General features: G+C 48.9%; 1 protein-coding gene across 1 annotated transcript in view; it reads right to left on the bottom strand.

The window, feature by feature from the left end:
- The window catches only part of LOC118007274 (arf-GAP with SH3 domain, ANK repeat and PH domain-containing protein 2-like), a 119,253-nt gene that overhangs the window by 76,459 nt on the left and 25,618 nt on the right, over positions 1-17,176 (bottom strand). The window contains 1 exon segment of the mRNA XM_035000258.1: positions 12,067-12,212. Within this exon segment, the coding sequence (XP_034856149.1) occupies positions 12,067-12,212 (146 nt within the window).

Genomic DNA, 17,176 nt, shown 5'->3' with positions numbered 1-17,176 from the left:
GATGCCGTGGATGGGCCCACGGCCCACTGTGACCAGGACAGGACACAACCACTACAGCTGCCAGGGAGATGCACAGGGTCCTCAGGGAGTGACAGGGATGAAGCTGAAGAGGCACAGAGGGCTAGCAGACAAAGATGGACTAGACAGAACCTCAGTCCCCAGGAACTCACCGTCTAATAGGAAAGATAAAGCCCACAATTAAGTAAGCAAACTGCCCTGTGAAAACTCCGAAGAGCCATAAATAAAGCACCATGGAATTTCTAAGAAAAGAAAATTACTTTTAGTCTGGACACCAGGGAAATCTTTGCTGACCGGGGGTTATGTGAGATAGACCTTCAAAAGAGGGAGCATTTCGTCTTGCAAGATGGGGTGAAGCTATCCCGGGCAAAAGGAGCAGGGTGGGGAAGTGAGCAAAGGCCCACGGCAGCCACATGAGCAGAGGGGCAGGGAAGACAATGCTGAGAAGTCCGGGTGCCAGATGGACCAAAGGGGTTCTGGCCTTTGTTCCAGGGGACTTTTCTTGCTGGAGTTGTTCAAATGTCTAAAATAAGAAACTATTACTTGTCAGAAAATAATTAGCTTAATTATTACAAAAGAGACAGAAAGTAGATCAGTGGTTGCCTGGGGCTGGGGGTTAACTGTGAGAGGACATGAGGGACCTTACTGGGGGCAGAAACTGTCTCCAGGCTGATGTATGGTCACGGCTACACCACTTACTTGGTAGAGTTACTAGAAATCACTGACTTATATACTTGAAATGGGTGAGATCTACGATATGTGAAATATACTTCAATAAAGCTGTTTTTTTAAAAAGAAATACACGATTACAAATACAAACAGAATCCCCATCAGTGGATACATTAATCCAGCTTCGTACTCCTGGACGTGAGCCTCTGCATTTACAGGCTCCGTGTACGCAAACCACACAGCACAGAGGCAATTTGACTCAGGGTGAGCGTCTCAGGAAATGACTGCTCGCGTCTCTGCCTGGGCTGGAGAACGGAAGCACTGGAGCCCAGATGCTCTGTCTTGGCAAGAGTGCCCTGCGGTATGAAGGTTGGGCTCTGAATCTTTCTCTGACTGTGTGCTGGGGCAGCCCCGGAGCCCCAGGGCCACAGATGAACTGCCTTCTGTTCTGGCCAGCAGGGGTGAAAACCACAGCCAAAACTAGTACACATCCTTGTGCTCAGCAGCCTTGGCCTCAATTCATGAGTAATGAAATTTTTATGATCTATGGGAAGAATTCAATTATCCCTGGGTAATCCAACCAGAATACTTCCTCAGTGCCAAGCAAGTACTATGCTTTCTCTTACACTCTTGATTTACTTTCAACACATATATTTTATAAAATGGCTTTTTGAAACACCAAGCATGATCTGATTATAAATTATGAAGCTCAATTGCTGCTGTTGACTATGGATCTAATACCAATAGCAAACAATCTTTTTTTATTATTATTAAAGTTTTTATTTAAGTAATCTCTACATCCAACTTGGGCTCGAACTCATAACCCCGGGATCAAGAGTCGCATGTCTAGGCGCCCTGCAAACAGGCAATCTTGAAAGTAACAATCCTCCCTTCTCTCTCTTCCTGTCTTCACTTGGAAAAGTCTGACAAGATGAATCAGTAAGTAGTCAAAAGTCTGTAATCTCACAAGGAGAAATAAAATGATTCAGTTGTAGGGCAGACCAGGCTAGCCAGCAGAGATCAAGAACAACCTGAGCATGCGATTGCCACTGACTGGTGAATGAACATGGACAAGGAGATGAGTGGAAGTTGGGGGAAGTCAGAGCCAGCCAACAGCCACCTTTCCATGCTGTTCTTCCTATTTTTTTTTTGTTGGGGGGCGGGATTCCTTAAAATTCCTTGTCCTTAGCTTTGTCACTTCCACACTCTGTAAAATCTTTCCACTTTCCCTCCTATGCTTCCTCAGCTCACAAGGGCACCATCTTGCCTGCTCCTTTAGCTCGGTCACTGGTGACCACCTGCTGCTGACCCAGCCAAGGCTCCATCTTGGTCCCACTGTACAACTCGCCTGGAAACCTCAGTGCTGCCTCCTCCTTGACTTAGGCAATGAGCAAGATGGCTCTGCCAAATGATCTTGCCCAAGAGGATCCATCTAGAAGCCTGAACCTAGACAGGATCTCCGATTTTTAGGAAGCTGCACGAGAAGAGAGAATCACAACCGGGAAAGTTGCTGGGCAGACTTCCTACGTCCAGGCCTGAATCTAGAAAACAATAGGTCTTCCCAGGCTCCCCTCCAAAATCCTTAATAGAGTCCAATTCTCTTTGGGGATAATCAGCTTGTCCTTAAAAGGCCAATGTATCGCTATATAAAACATGGCCAAAGAATCTCACTGAGACTTACCTGTGTCACGTAAGTTTATTTTAATCTGCCTCATTCATGAGAAGCCTGAGGCAGACGACACTTTGAGATCTGTGGTGTTTTTCTTTTCTTTTTAACGTGAGCAAATGCTGCTCAATTACAAAATTAAATAAGTAAAAGCAAGGCTTCCAAGAATAACCAACCACAAGGAGGCCCAGCACCTCCTTGTCAGCGTGGAGGGTTGCAAAAAGACCTCAGACCTCACTGATTCAAATAAGGGCATAATTCTTCCCAGAGGTTTCAGTATTACTAAGCATAAGTATGTATGAAACAGTCATCACCTGCAGGAAACTTCAAGTTCTTTCCGGGAGCCAGAGCCTAAGACCCAGGAGGGCGTGTGGAGGGTGCTGCGAGGTGTGTTAGAGTAGCAGGTAAGACCACACGCCTGTGCTGTCCAGCGTGCTAGGCCCTGGCTGCACACACCCACTCACATTCAAATGGATTACAATTAAGTCAAGTTAAAGACCGAGTTCCTTAGCTGCACTAGCTATATTTCAAGTGCTCAAGAGCTACACGTGGCTAGTGGCTTATTATATGGGAGCAGATACCGACCATTTCCATCCATGCAAAAGTTCTATTGAACAGCACTGCCTTAACCCAATAGCTTAAACAAATTTTAAGCAGCTTTATTAAGGTAAAATCAACATATAATATGCTACGCACATTTTAAAGTGTACAATTTGGTAAGTCATGACATATATACACACACACACCCATCAAACCATCGCCAAAATCCAGATAGTGAACATACCCGTCCCCCTAAAAGTTTCTTTGTGCCCCTTTTGCAATCCCCATCTCCCAGCTCCTCAGTCCCTGGGCAGCCACTGATCTACTTCTGTCACCAGAGAACAGTTTGCATTGCCCAGAACTGTACATATCTGGGATCACGTGACACGTACTTCTCTCTGTGGCTGCCTTCGTATCTGCTTTGAGAGGAGATTCCTACTTGGAGAGCCATCCATGCTGGGGCATCAACAGTCCACTCCTGTTCCTCGCTGAGCACTGCTCCACGGCTTGTCCTGACACCTGCTCAAAGACTTCGGAGTTATTTCCAGTTTGAGGGCTACTACAAATCTTACAAATAAAGGTGCTATGATGATTCGTGGGATGGGACTCTCAAATTGTGGTCGGAAGGCCCTTTGAGAGGTGACATTTGAGCAGCGGAGAAAGGGAGCCACAGAGCCAGGGGAGAATCTGGTGGAAGAGCATTCCTGGCAGAGGGAACTTAACAAGAAGGCCCAAGGTAGCAGTTGCCTGGTGGATTCAAAGAAATTTTCTATGTGCTTTCCAAAGACTGTTTATCTGAAAGAATGGGCACCCAGGCAAAGAGGTTTTTGGAGAAGCAGAAGGTATTAGGTAAAATGGCCTAAATCCCTAAATGGCACTGGGCCGTTTGACCTCATTTAACCCTTACAACTATTCTGAGAAGCAGGTGTTGTTATCCCCATTTTACAGATTCACAAAGCAAGAGAGGGCTAAGTTACCCACTTGGCCCCCAGATCCCACTAAGAAGCAGAGCTGAGCCGAGAGGCTGAAGGCAGAGCTTGTCCCAAAATTCCGCTGCCAGCGACGGACTCACACACTCCCCAAGACCGGAGCAGAAGGAGCTGGGAGGCTGAACACAGGCTTCCCTCTGAGGAGCCGCCTACGTCAGAGTCGCCTTCTAGTTCCTTCTTGCACAAGCGGTTCGTCAGGAGAACCATCCGGGTCACTTTCGCTCCTGGGATCCGTGAAGACACTTCTTCCCTGGCTGGGCGACGGTGCTGGCTGGGGTCTACCGTCCCGCACCCACCCCCACGCGGGGCGCCGGCGAACACATGCTCCCAGGCCGCCTTCTTTGGCAGCAGAACCGCTCTGCTGGTTTGTATAATTAAAAAGGAGCGGGGAGCCCACGCTGATCTTGAGTTAAGTTTAACACAAACTGAGAGATCAAAACCAGCCAATTGCCAAAAACGCACACTGGCGACTTTCACACCAGAGACACGACGGGATACAGCTCCTGGCTTCTGCCTTACCCACCGCGTCTCCGCCAGTCACACTGCTTGGATCTTTCAGGTTCTAAGTGGAGAGAAAATAGTGACCCTTTGCCCTCTTCTCCATTAGAGGCTAGGTGTTGAAACTGCACACTTCAGCCTACCTGCAGCCATGCTGAAAACCCGCAGACAGCCGACTCTGAGGCACTGGGGGAGCACCAGAACCATCCAGAATTCCACAATGTCTCCAGAAGCCCACGGGACATGAAAATGAAGCCATCGACCAAAAATGAAAGCACCTTTTCAAACGTCTTGCCTCCTAGAATCCGAGGCTGGGAGATACTTGCGGGCCTCAGTGAGGCCCAAGCATCACCGTCTCCGTGTCCCCGGGGGTAAGCCTCACCCGGCTGTCCTCTAACAGTAGCCAGGTCCTGCTGAGGTCAGCGTCACGGGGAAACTTTGTAGAGGTGCACATGGTTAGGAACTCTGGGAAGGGGCCCAACCAAGTGTTCTAACAACCCTCCAGGTGCTGCGCTGCCCCAAAGTTTGAGAACCACCATTCAGTAGGTGTGGCGGGGGGCCGTGATTTTTATTCTAACAAGTTCCAGGGACTGCACTTTGAGAACCTCTGCTCTAGCTGCTTCTCAAACTGCAGGTGCCTACCCATCCCCTAGGGATCTTATGAAGTGCAGATTCTGGTGCAGTAGGTCTAGAGAAGGGCCTGGGAGTCTGCATCTCTAAGAAGCCCCAGGTGATTCCACTTGAGTCAAGGCTAGGGCCTCTGGGGGCGGGGATGACACAATGTCCAAATGCTTTGTAAACTGGAATCTGGGATATGCAAGCACTGGTATGGTTTGCCAAGTTTTCGATTTTAGGGAATGACTGATTAATAGCTGAAAATTCCCAAAGAAAGGGGAATGTACGTGGAGAAGCTAGGACCTGGAATTTATCTACACAAATTGGCTGAAGACTCCCCACGGAGGAGCAGGGGCCGGACTCCTGGCGGAGCACCTCACCGACAGGAGGAGACACGGGAAGCAGAGCTCTGACAGCTCACAGACCCCTTTCTGTACCATCCTCCAGCCACCAGCTCCGGCCCTTTGTCACTTTACCCTTTCCTCATCAACCTTGCCTGCTGTCTCCTCCACCTACAGCTTCTCCTCCTGCTACTGCAACTTGTCCCCTGCTTTTACCCAGGCAGGAGAAAGGTCCCTATGGCCTCCTGATCACTGGGGCCGCTCATCTGGCTGTCTCTTCCTGCTCTGCGGCTGCCAGGACAGCTGACCCTCTGCCTTCATCCACATCTCCTACTCCCGTCTGTCCACACATTCTTAGATTTCACAAAAGCTTCTTTTAAAGTTCGAGGTCCCCTACATCATGGCGGTTGTCCCTTTTAATAGCCAACAATGGAGGAAACACAGGATGGTGAGAGAGAACAGAGACAAACCGTGTTTGGAGCTCATTAACACTTCACAAGATCAGTCCCTAACGGTGCGTCCTCCATGCATCTGACAAGTCACTACAGACATGTGCGAGGCACGTGTTCATAAACCTTGCCATCATGCCCATGTGCAGATGGACCCGAGGACACCTTGTGACGCCCCACAGGACTCCCCAGCCTCACCTCCACCCCAGGGACGCAAGGATCCAAGGCGGGGGCCGCACCCTCAGGGCTCTGTGGCATTCGCTATGGCCATCGGAGCACGCACTGTTTCTAATAAAAGCGTCTTTGTGCCCCTGCCCAGAGGGCAGCACTCAGCACCTGGACAGTGCAAGAGCGGGCCCGGTACCCAGCAGGCGATCCATCACCCCCCTCAGTTCAGCTCTCCTCCCTCTGGAGGCCTAGTTCCCACCCCCAGCTTTTCCCACGTTCTCTCACTTCTACAGGTCCGTGTACCGGGGGAAGACAATGAGGTAGTCCTGCCATTCCAAAAGAAAAAAAAGGAAAGGAAAAGGAAAGAAACAGTATCAAAGTACATTCACAAATATTAGGTGTCTGTGCTATAACAAGATACAGGCTCTCACATTAGCTTTACCGCTTTTGTTGTTCTGGTCAAACTAAGGATGTGCTTTCATTTTTGGTCAGGGATTTGAGAGCGTAGGAAGCAGCTTACAGGGCTAAAGTCCTGTAAGTCTAAGACAAAGATTTTCCAACTGTGTATTAGGCCAGTTAAGAAGTCAGTGGGAAGGTTTCTAGGCATCCAGAGTAACCGTCAGTAGGCCTGTCCACAAACTCCATCCCCCCAGCTCTCTAGCCCTCCGCACTCAAAGCTCAGAGGTTTTTACTTTGCATACAAGCCTGTGAGCCAAGTCCACCTGTGCTCCAGCTCCCGGCTCTGTGGAGCGAGAAACAGTGGAGGCAGACACTGGCAGCAGTAAAAAACCAGCAATTACCAGGGACAAGAGTGTCAGGATACCAGCGCCTGGGTGGCTCAGTCGTTAAGTGTCTGCCTTCTGCTCAGGTCCTGATCTCAGGGTCCTGGGATCGAGCCCCACATCGGGCTCCCTGCTCGGTGGGAAGCCTGCTTCTCCCTCTTCCACTCCCCCTGCTTGTGTTCCCTCTCTTGCTATGTCTCTGTCAAATGAATAAATAAAATCTTAAAAAAAAAAGAGTGTCAGGATACTAAAATGTCTAAAATGGAAAGTAGGTAGTCTGGCACCAATCTAGGGGCAGAGATCCCCAAAGACCATGTACGAGATACTAGGGGTTTTCTAAATTTCAGCGTAGTTCATTAATATACGCCCCAAACAATGGTAAGTCTTCCTCCCAAAAAGAGAAAATTATGATCGGTGTAAAACATTTTAATTTATGACATTTTCAATAAATGAAGTTAAAAGAGAAGAAGTACGTGTGGCGCCTGGGTGGCTCAGTTGGTTAAGCATCTACCTTCGGCTCAGGTCATGATCTCCGGGTCCTGGGATCGAGCCCCGTGTCAGGCTCCCTGCTCAGCGGCGAGTCTGCTTGTCCTTCTCCCTCCCCCCATCCCCCTTCTCATGCTCTCTCTCGCTTGTGCGCACGCTCTTTCTCTCTCAAATGAAGAAATAAAAAAAATCTTAAAAAAGAGAGAGAGAGAAGTAGGTGTAAGTACTGAGGGTGAAGACTCCCGGCAGGACGCTCCCATACTTGAAGCAATGAGATACTCTCTGTTAGTCTGGAGACTGAGCTCACCCTCCTGCCGGACACGGAGGGTATGGCTGGAGAACACGGCTGTTCTGTTACCCACACAGCAGAGTGGAATGCCTCTCTGCCAGGCTCGGCCCACCTCACACGGGCAAGACCGCAGGCTGCCCCACACCCCAACAGAACCTCACTAGTGCTTTACTCTGCTGCTAGAATATCTTGTAATGCCGATCATTTGCGTAAAGTAAGTTCATGACTTAGGTGCATGTTGGTTGGTGGAATTTTCAAACTCCTCTTTCGATGAGAGTGAAGTGAGATTTCCTGAGCCCCAGGGCCGCCCCCAGATCTCACACTGGAACTCCATCCTTCCCTGGGCATCTGCTGGCCCTCTTTCCACCTGGGGCAGCTCTGTGGATGGGGAGCACGTATGTATCACCCCCAATTCTCTGAAACCAAGACAGGAACTGCATCTCTGGGAATGACCTTTCAGCAATGTATCCTCTAATGCAGCCACTCGTTAAAAAGCTACCTCTCAGCACAGAAGTGATCCCTGGAAAATCTTTCCAGGATCCTCACATCCATCTGGTAAGAGGAAAAGAACCTAAGAAATTGGGCTGACTTTATAACCAATTTAATTTCACACATGTTACATTTCTGGAGCTGCCTTGTTTTTCCCCTGATCCTGCATAACTGCAGAGAAAATTCATCGGTTCTCTGAAGGTGAGAATCTCACCCATTAGTAAAAAAATCTCACTTTCTGTTAAGTTGGCCTTTCTCTGGAGATGTTCCAACTGCTTTATAAATACCCTCTCACACTGCAAAGCAGGTAGGTGGTAATTCTTCTTTCTGGACAAGGGAAGAATTGACAATCCTAGCCACCCAAAACGGAAATGTCTTTAACTGCCTGAGAGAAAGTAAAAGCAAGGCTTTAAAAATAAGAGATAGGACAGATGTGCCCAAAAATAGGAATAAGAATGGTATACAAGATACCAAAAAAGGAGAATTCTCCTGTAATCGGCTGGCTCTCAGCAACAGCTTCTTAGAAGCGGCCACTCCGTGCTCCGGTGGCTGGGCAGCTTCGCCAATGGCACCAGCCCAGAAAATCAGGCCTGGTGAATCTAACTTTGGCACAAATAAGAGATTTTCTCCCTCTCTCTGATCTTTGCCAGAGACAGGATCAACAACCCTAACTCCATAAATTAAAGCTGAAAGCAAAGGAAAGCGCCCGGACTCAAAGCTACTACCACTAGGACTTCTAACGACACGAGGGTGTCACTCGCGTCCTGGGCTGTAGCTGACAAAGAACCCTCCCCACTCACTGCTTTCCTCTTGATGCTGGCCCTGAGTGGACCTGGTTTTCCCACCATGAGGGAAACTGAGGCCCTGAGGCTGCCTTGTGGCCACTGCAGCTCCGTCTGGCCTGCGTCTTACTTGACGCTTTCCCCGCACCACCGTCCCTCCTGTTCCATCTTTTTCCCTCCAGAAGACTTGATCAGAAACCTTAATTTCTTTAAATACCACCATGGACACGGTATGGATTTGGTGTTTTAAGAGCCAGATTTGAATGGCAACTCTGTCGCTCGCTCACTACGGACCCGGGAAGTCACTTATGGACAGACGAAGGTAGCAGGAGCTGAACCGCCTAGCGGTCAGGAAGACGGAGCGAGTGTCCCCTTCATGCCTATCCCGAGGCCTGCCACACCATGGGTGCTCAGTAACCACCACGGAAAAGGGAGCAGCACCTGGGCCTGGCCCGGATTCCCGGATCCTGCAGTGCTCAAAGTGGCCAAGCAGCCTTTGCAAGGTCCCGACCTGCCCGGCCTTCAGTTTTGCAGAAAATCCAGAAAAGAAGGGGCAGTTTCGTTTAAATGTTCAGCGGCTCGTGTTCATATAAGCAAGTGCAAGCTGGCCTCCTGAGGATTCCACCGGGTGGAGTGCTAAGGTGGGCTCTCCTCCACCTGCAGGCACACAAGCAGGGGCCACGCCAAGCTCTTTAAAGGCCCCAGAGCCTCCTCAGTTATATAATCTACAGAGCGGGGAGAACCCGGACTCCCTCTTTGGAGTTGCTGTAAAAATTAAGTAAATTAAGAGTGTAAAGCGGGCGCCTGGGTGGCTCAGTTGGTTAAGCGACTGCCTTCGGCTCAGGTCATGATCCTGGAGTCCCGGGATCGAGTCCCGCATCGGGCTCCCTGCTTGGCGGGGAGTCTGCTTCTCCCTCTGACCCTCCTCCCTCTCATGCTCTCTGTCTCTCATTCTCTCTCTCTCAAATAAATAAATAAAATCTTTAAAAAAATAAAATAAAATAAGAGTGTAAAGCAATTGGCTGGAGTCTATACACAAAACCAGGTATGGTTCTATGACCTCCATTCTACAGCTAAGAAAAGCCAGGTCTGGAGAGGAGCTGAATGGAGAGGAAAGAGGAGCTGCCTGGTTGCGGGGGGGTGGGGGGTTGCTGCTCATCCTGCAGGGATCCTTCCTGCCGCTTCCCTTCTGGCCCAATCCTGTTTCCTGACTCACACCTCTTCCTCTTTCTTGGCTTCCCTCTTCATTTCGCTAAAGCACACCCTTTAGAAGTTTGAGAAACGACGCACGGGAGCTAAACTTTTTGAGCCTCGCATGTCTCTAACTCTACTCTCATCCAGGTTGGAATTCTGTTCCTCAGGATGTTAGTGGCCTTGCTCCATGCCTTAAAGTTTCCAGTGTTACTGGTGAGGCATCCAATACCACTGATTCCTAATCCATCATGTGCCTTCTGAAAGTGTAAAGATATTGTTCGCCATTTCACACGGAGATATGCCTGGGGCCTCCTCCCTCCCTGTTCTGGGCTCTGACCAGCCTTCAGTCGGGAGACGAGAGTGGTTGGGTTTCAGGGATCATCTTGTCCTCCTGTCTTCCATTCTCTCTGAGGAGCCTGCCCGCTGAATGATGGGCCTTAAGGATTAATCCTCATCTATCTGTTTTCCACTTTTTTTCTGGTTTGCTTTGTTTTTTGGTCTATTTTCTGACAGACTTCTATCCCAATCATGTCACTGGATTTTTGCTTTAGTATTTTCTTACATTAATTGTCTTTCCCCTTTCTTTAACCATAGCTGCATCCCTACTCCTTCCCTCTGATACATCTACTCCAGTCTCTCAGAGCAATGAAATGTAGTTTCTTTAAAGTTTTCTTCTGCTATTTGCAATACCTGTTTCCTCTAAGTCCTTTCTCTGCTTATTTTGGTCTCTTTCACTCTGGAGGCTGTTCGCTCAAACTTAGGAGTGAGGTGCCCAGAGCCGGGATGGGGCCGACCCACTGAGGGGCTGGGAGAGTGGGATGCAGGCTGACTGTGTCCCAAGAAGCCCTCCACAGGTCTTCCCTGGGGCCATTCAGTTTCTCCAGGTCAAAAAAAAAAAATGCTCCAATCTAACTCAGTGGTGAGAGCCTAATGAGCATGTCTGCCAGGGTCCAGGGAGCGGGGGCTGACGGGGGGCTAGGGCTCCCCAGTCAGGACGCTCACTGCCAGCTTGTTTGGAGCAGGAAGAAATGGGTGACGAACTCCATAAAAGCCCCCAAGAGATTGCAAATGAGCCTGAGTAAAAAACTTAAGCACAGTAACGGCTTTTTAATTTTACCACTTCCAACTGAAATTTTTTACAAGTGAAGACGGGGAGAGAGACCCAGAGCCTTAAGGATCTGGTTCTTTCCCTTCCCCGTTATTAACGCGTACACAATGTTCCCTTCTTTCTGCCCCATCAAGGCCAGATGTACAAACCCTCCATCATCACCATTTCAAGAACGATGAGCTACTTTATCACTTGTTATTTGCTTGCTGACAGGAGAAATGAGAATAGCGCTGCTGTTTGTGACCTTGACCTGCTCTGGTCACCCATGATCTTTAGAAGCTGGGGGAGAAAAACAGGAAAGGGAGGCTAGGGCCATCCCAGTGCATATTCCCCTTGTGGAAGAAGCCAGGCAGCAGGGTCACACTTGTTCAGAATTCTGTTCCCACAATGTGGAAGGCACAGAGCTGCCAAGCACAAGAAAGAACCCCATTCGCCCACGTTACCCAGCACCTACCGCAGGCAAGAAGTCCCAACTCCATGTTCCCACTTGCTTAAAAAGTGACTTTTTTTAGGCTCTGCATTTGGGAGCATAAAAGGCCTTTAAATATTCATGGCAATTTCTGTGCTTTGATTATAGGTTACCTTGCTGTGTAAGACAGGCCCGGAACATATTTATTAAATACTGTAAGTTTAAATGCCTCCCATAATTACCAGAAACAGACGATTCTACACAGTTTAGAAACTTAAAAATTGAAGTCAGAGGCCCTTAAGATGAATGCATTTATCCATTTTGTCCACAGCTGTGCACATTTAAAATGCTGTCTTGAATTTAAAAAGCCGTGTTACCTTAAAAATTACAATTCTAAAATTTATTCCAAAGTGACCTAATGGGTATAGAAAATTTAATTCCTTGAGGCACCGCATGAGCTTTGAAATTTATTCGCAGCTGATCAGACACACCTTGGCTATCTACCTTTCCGACTAAGGGAACCGCAGGTATTTAACACACGGCCCAACGGCTGCACGTGCGTGAAGACACTTACCAGGTTTTTGAAAAGTGCTGTCAACTCCTTTGTAAACACCGAGAACTTCAGGAACGCACTTCCTAAATCTGGGTCATCTCTGCACACACAGTTGCCCCCGAACTTCTCCAGAGCCTGGGTGTACTGCTCCTCGTTCTCCACATGAGCTACAACAGCAGTGGGAGACATACCGTTAGTATAGCAACCTCTCCGTCCCCATCCTTAACAGCTTCTCCCTAAGTTGTGAATAAAACAACACATTAGCAGGATACAGATCTGAAAAAAGTCAAGTTGCACCAGAAACAGAAATCACTTTGCTGTCCTGACAATGTCCCGATGCGTTGGCAACGGGTCCCAAGGAAGGAGCACGACAACCAGAACGGAAAGGGCCTCCTCGCACAAGCCCCCCAGTCTCCAGCGCATCAGATGAGGCTCCAAGGGTACCCCGATGCCTCCCACGTCTCCTAGGACTCCTCCGTGGCCCACATGATGGCAGGAGGCACCAGTCCAGCCAACGGACTCAGCCCTCTCCTAGAAACTCAGCAAGAGACGCCTGCTCCTCTCTAGTGTGAGGCTCACAGCCCTAACCAGGAGCCACCTGCCACAGCTCTCCTCTCCATGCAGCAAGAGCCGGGGTCCTCGGAGCATAGGCTGGGGCCACAAAGGTCAACTGAGCACCTCTGTGCTATGGCTCAGACGCATCCTCTGCTCAGGCGCCTGACTCCTATACATCCCACAGATGTTTCCTTCCTCCAGGAAGCCTTCCATGACTCTGCCCTGTGCCCCTGGTATCTGGTTTTGGCGCTTTCCTGTCCTTGCTCTCAGCATGGACATTGAAATTGTCTGGTAATGTATTTCTCGATATTAGAAGTATTTAGAGGACAGGGACTAAGTTTTACTTGTCTTTGTGCCTGAAATATAAGACAACACACATGTTGTCGGAATAACAACAAAAAAGCAAATGTTTGTCACCCATCTGACAGCATTTTACTATGATTAGGCCTTAAAACAGCACCTTTAACATGCGGAATCCTGGATTCTGGGTCTCCAGCTCTGTGGTTCCCAATCCCTTTTGGACATCAAAATCATACATGGATCTTATCAGACTGTTAGGAGCCACCATCCTGCCTCAGATCTCTAACTCAGAAACGGGATGGGGGGTGGGCAGGTAATTCTAGTAAGTTAATGTGGTTGACTATAATCCCCTCATTTTTAGGTCGGACATAAAATTTTAAGTGAATCCAGCCAGTCCATGATAAAACAACTATTGTTTGCATCAGACACCTGATTTCTTTTTTTTTTTTTTAAGCTTTTATTTATTTATTTGTCAGAGAGAGAGAGCACAAGTAAAGGGAGTGGCAGGCAGAAGGAGAAGCAGGCTCCCCACTGAGCAAGGAGCCCGATGTGGGACTCGAACCCAGGACCCCAGGATCATGACCTGAGCTGAAGGCAGACGCCTAGCAGCCTGAGTCACCCAGGTGCGCCAGGCACCTGATTTCTATGTTTTCCTTGTTTCAACGAGAAATGTAACACAACTATTTTGTAGGCACAACAGGGCAGACAGACATGCAGCGTAAACTTGTATGTGAATGCCATCAGATACTTCCTCGGGTAAATAAAACCGCTGTCAGCCAATGCCAATTCCTGGGCCTGGTAACCGGGGGAAACGAGGGGAACATTTGTTTGTGATGGACAGCCCTTGACCCTGAGCCAGATTCCTATGATCCATGAACGCCGTGCCCACCCATCTTACCAGGGAGGTGCTATGCCCTAGACCTCCAGTGCTGACCTTCGGGGATTCCAACGTGGGTCTCACAAACAGAAGAGAAAATTAATTTCACTGTTGAAGCCCTTTTCCTTGTTTTTTTCTTTGACATTTCAGAAAAGTACCTGAGAGCTCTGGATAAATTAAATGCGTTTCTGAGACCACACTCAGCAAATAAGACAGAAAAACGCACACACGGGCCCCGAAGAACGTGTACCAGAGCCGGAAGAGCTCCCAGATCTGGGTTCCACCAGGCCCATGCCTTCCAGGGAGTGCGTGACTCCGGTGGGTAAATGGCCAAATGTCTAAGCCATGTGAAGGCTAGAAATCCGCCATGAGACAGACTCACAAGGCTAAGGTCAGAATCAAAGAAAAGCATGGGGACACGAGTTCAGCCACTCTCAGCCACATCCGGCAGGACACATGGTACTGAACAGCGGCATGGATGTCATTTCTAGGGAGCACAGACAGCGTATGCTTTTCCTACACCTCACAACAACTTTATAAGATCTATGAATTCTTTCTCATCATGGTGAAACTAAGTCAGGGCTCAGAGAGATCAGATGAGTTGTCCTGGGCAACAGGGCCAGCAAGCCGCCGAGCCAGGCTTCAAATCCAAGTGCATCTCACTCAAAGCCCACTGTTCTGCTCTGTACCGATGTTTCTTCACGAAGAAAAACAGCTTCCCTAGCCCAAACCAGGGGTCCACGTTTTAGATTTTTAAAATTCCATTTCAGAGATGGGTCGGTCATACCGTCTAGGTCACTCCAGTTAGAACTCTAGCTCATGTGGTTAATGGTGAAGGAGAGTTCCTTTCAAACCACACGCTCCTCTCTAACCGTTTCAAAGTTGGTGGTCCAGTCGTAGCAGCTCCAGTGTGGCTCTGGAAGGTAGTGACAGCCACAGCAGGCATCTGGGGCTGAGGTCACTCCACTGGGTGGGAGAAACAGGAACGCAAAGGCCAAAGTCACCTTGGGAGCCACATGGTGCCCCGGAAATAGTGCCCATACTGCTCTAAGTGAACACCCAAAGGGCGGGAGGGGGGGGAATTCCCTTTCAGTTAATGCCTATTAGGCGGCCTTTAAGCCTTTGTTCAAGTTAACTTGGTAACACTATGAGGTCTTAATGTTATCATCCCTATTATCTACTGAACAAATTCGGTGAAATTCAGAGGGATTACAGACTTGCCCGAGATCACACAGTTGGTAAGAGGTGGGGCAGGGGTAAATTCCACCCTCTGCTCACTCTGCAGGCTACCTCCCAGCCCGTGGTCACCTGTGGCAAAGAGGAACCTGTCTTCTCGTCACCGGCAGTCAGCCAGCCTGACACAGAGGAGAAACAAACAGCAGGGCTTCACACTCCAGCACCAAGAAGTACGAACTTCCTATCACCCCTCCTTCTGGGCTTCTCAACTGATTGCCTGGTATAGCTTATGTTTTTAAAAATTCTTTCCCTTACAAATCTTTGAAACAATGTGTTGATTCCCATACCCCAATCATAATCAGTGAAGTTTTGAGCTCATCATCATCACCATAATCTCATATATTTATATTTGAAGTGTTCTGGCCCACTGCAATCTTTATTTTCTGATGCTCAGACTGTCCCCAGCTTGGATCAGTGGAAACCTCTTCATGCTGCTCTAGTTGGGGTTTTTAACACAAATTTCTCTTCTTGCAAACAAATTTGTAGCTTCTTGATAAAGATCATAGCGCCGTATCTCTCCATGACTTCCTGAAACACCCAGCACAGTGCCCACTGTAGGAAGAGTAAACCCTCCATAAATATGTATTCACTGACTGACCTACTGCCCCAGATCGCCCGAAGTTTGAGATTTTCCTACTAGAGAACAGAAAGTAGTTGAGTGCCTTTATTTTTCTTTTGCCAGAAACAAACTTAAAATAGGAACCTGAGATAAATAGCTTGGGAATAAAATTTCTGGAAAGAACCCAAACTGGTCTATCAGCTTTTATTTACAAAATTGTTGAAAGCTGTTTCTCTAAAAAGAGCTCACTCTCTTGCCTCCCCCGTTGTTCAAATGTATCTTAAACTCTGGTTCTTATTAATGATCCAGATCCAAACATCTTTGATGTGGGAGGGACTTAGGGAAATGAGAACCCAAGTCCCTGAGACCACGGCAGGACAAGAAAGACCCTGTTTCTTCTCAATTCTAACCCTGCAGCCCTTCCATTTCCCACACCTCACAGCCCAAAAGTCCCACTTCCCACCAATCTAATCAAAGGGATGAAATGAGAGATTCTCGCTGAAAAATCTATGAAGCCAGCAAGCACATGTACATCCTGAATTTAGAAGGACTGGGTTTTACTGTGTGCTTTTTAGTTTACTTGATTCTGTTATTTTAAAAAAACCCTCATATCAAGGAGAAGGCCCAATGCATATAGTTCAAGCAAAAACGGATGGATCCAAAAAGGATAAAAGGCAGGCCCTTTACTCCTCCTCGGCGGGCCAAGCACAAAGAGGAAGCAAGGCAGGGACCCAGCACTGCCAAAGGACAGCCGGGGTCCCACAGTCAATTCACCTTCAACCAACCTCTATGTCCACCTCAAATATTTCACTCATCACCTCCAACCCTGCGACAGGGGTAGGACATGCTGGGACGGGACACAGACAAGAGTGGGCACGGTAGCTGGCATCAATGCCCAGGAAAGAGACAGGAAGCCACATCACTGATGGCCTGCTATGTGCCAGGTGCTGAGGATTCAGAGACGCCAAGGAGGGATGTCTGAACTGGGGCTGCAAGGTCAGGTAGTAATTTCCAGAGAAGGAACAGGAAGGTAATCAACCCCAGGGAGCAGCATGGAGCCCCTTGTGTTCAGAGGCTGCGAATGCTTTCTTGGGTTTCAAGCCCCTGCCTGCTCGCAGCTCTCAGCTCTCCAAACCATCACAGGGTAGCCCAGGCCCCACGTGCCATCCTCCTCAGGGCCGTCACGCCCACAGCTGGGCCTTTTCAGGTGAAACGGGACGTGGTCCAGAATCCTCTCTTTACAGACAGGAAACCAAAGCTCAGAGAGGGTGCCGACTTGCCCAAGTTCACACAGCAGGTTTGCAGCAGAGCTGGGGCAAGATCTCCAGTTTCCTGACGCCCAGTCCTGCTACGTTCTCCCGTGGTTCATCAGCCACGATACTCGGCTCCAGGCTAACACCAGTGTGTTCCAGGCCTCCAGCCAAGCACACGCACTGGTAACCAAACACCCAGGGCCACAGCCAGAGAGAAATGGGGGTCAGTAGGTGACCGTGACTAGGACAGGCCAAGCCCCTGCTCCCGGCCAGACCACTGGCCCCTCAGGGGTCCACCTGGGGCAAACTCCTGCTGACACCCCCTCCCCATGCCAAGGGTGCATTTAAGAA

Source organism: Mirounga leonina, unplaced genomic scaffold (assembly GCF_011800145.1).
Source record: "Mirounga leonina isolate KUSES-001 unplaced genomic scaffold, KU_Mleo_1.0 Mir_117, whole genome shotgun sequence".
Lineage (NCBI taxonomy): Eukaryota > Metazoa > Chordata > Mammalia > Carnivora > Phocidae > Mirounga > Mirounga leonina.
Note: the sequence above shows the minus strand (reverse complement) of the source record. Positions and strands in the feature narration are given on the sequence as shown.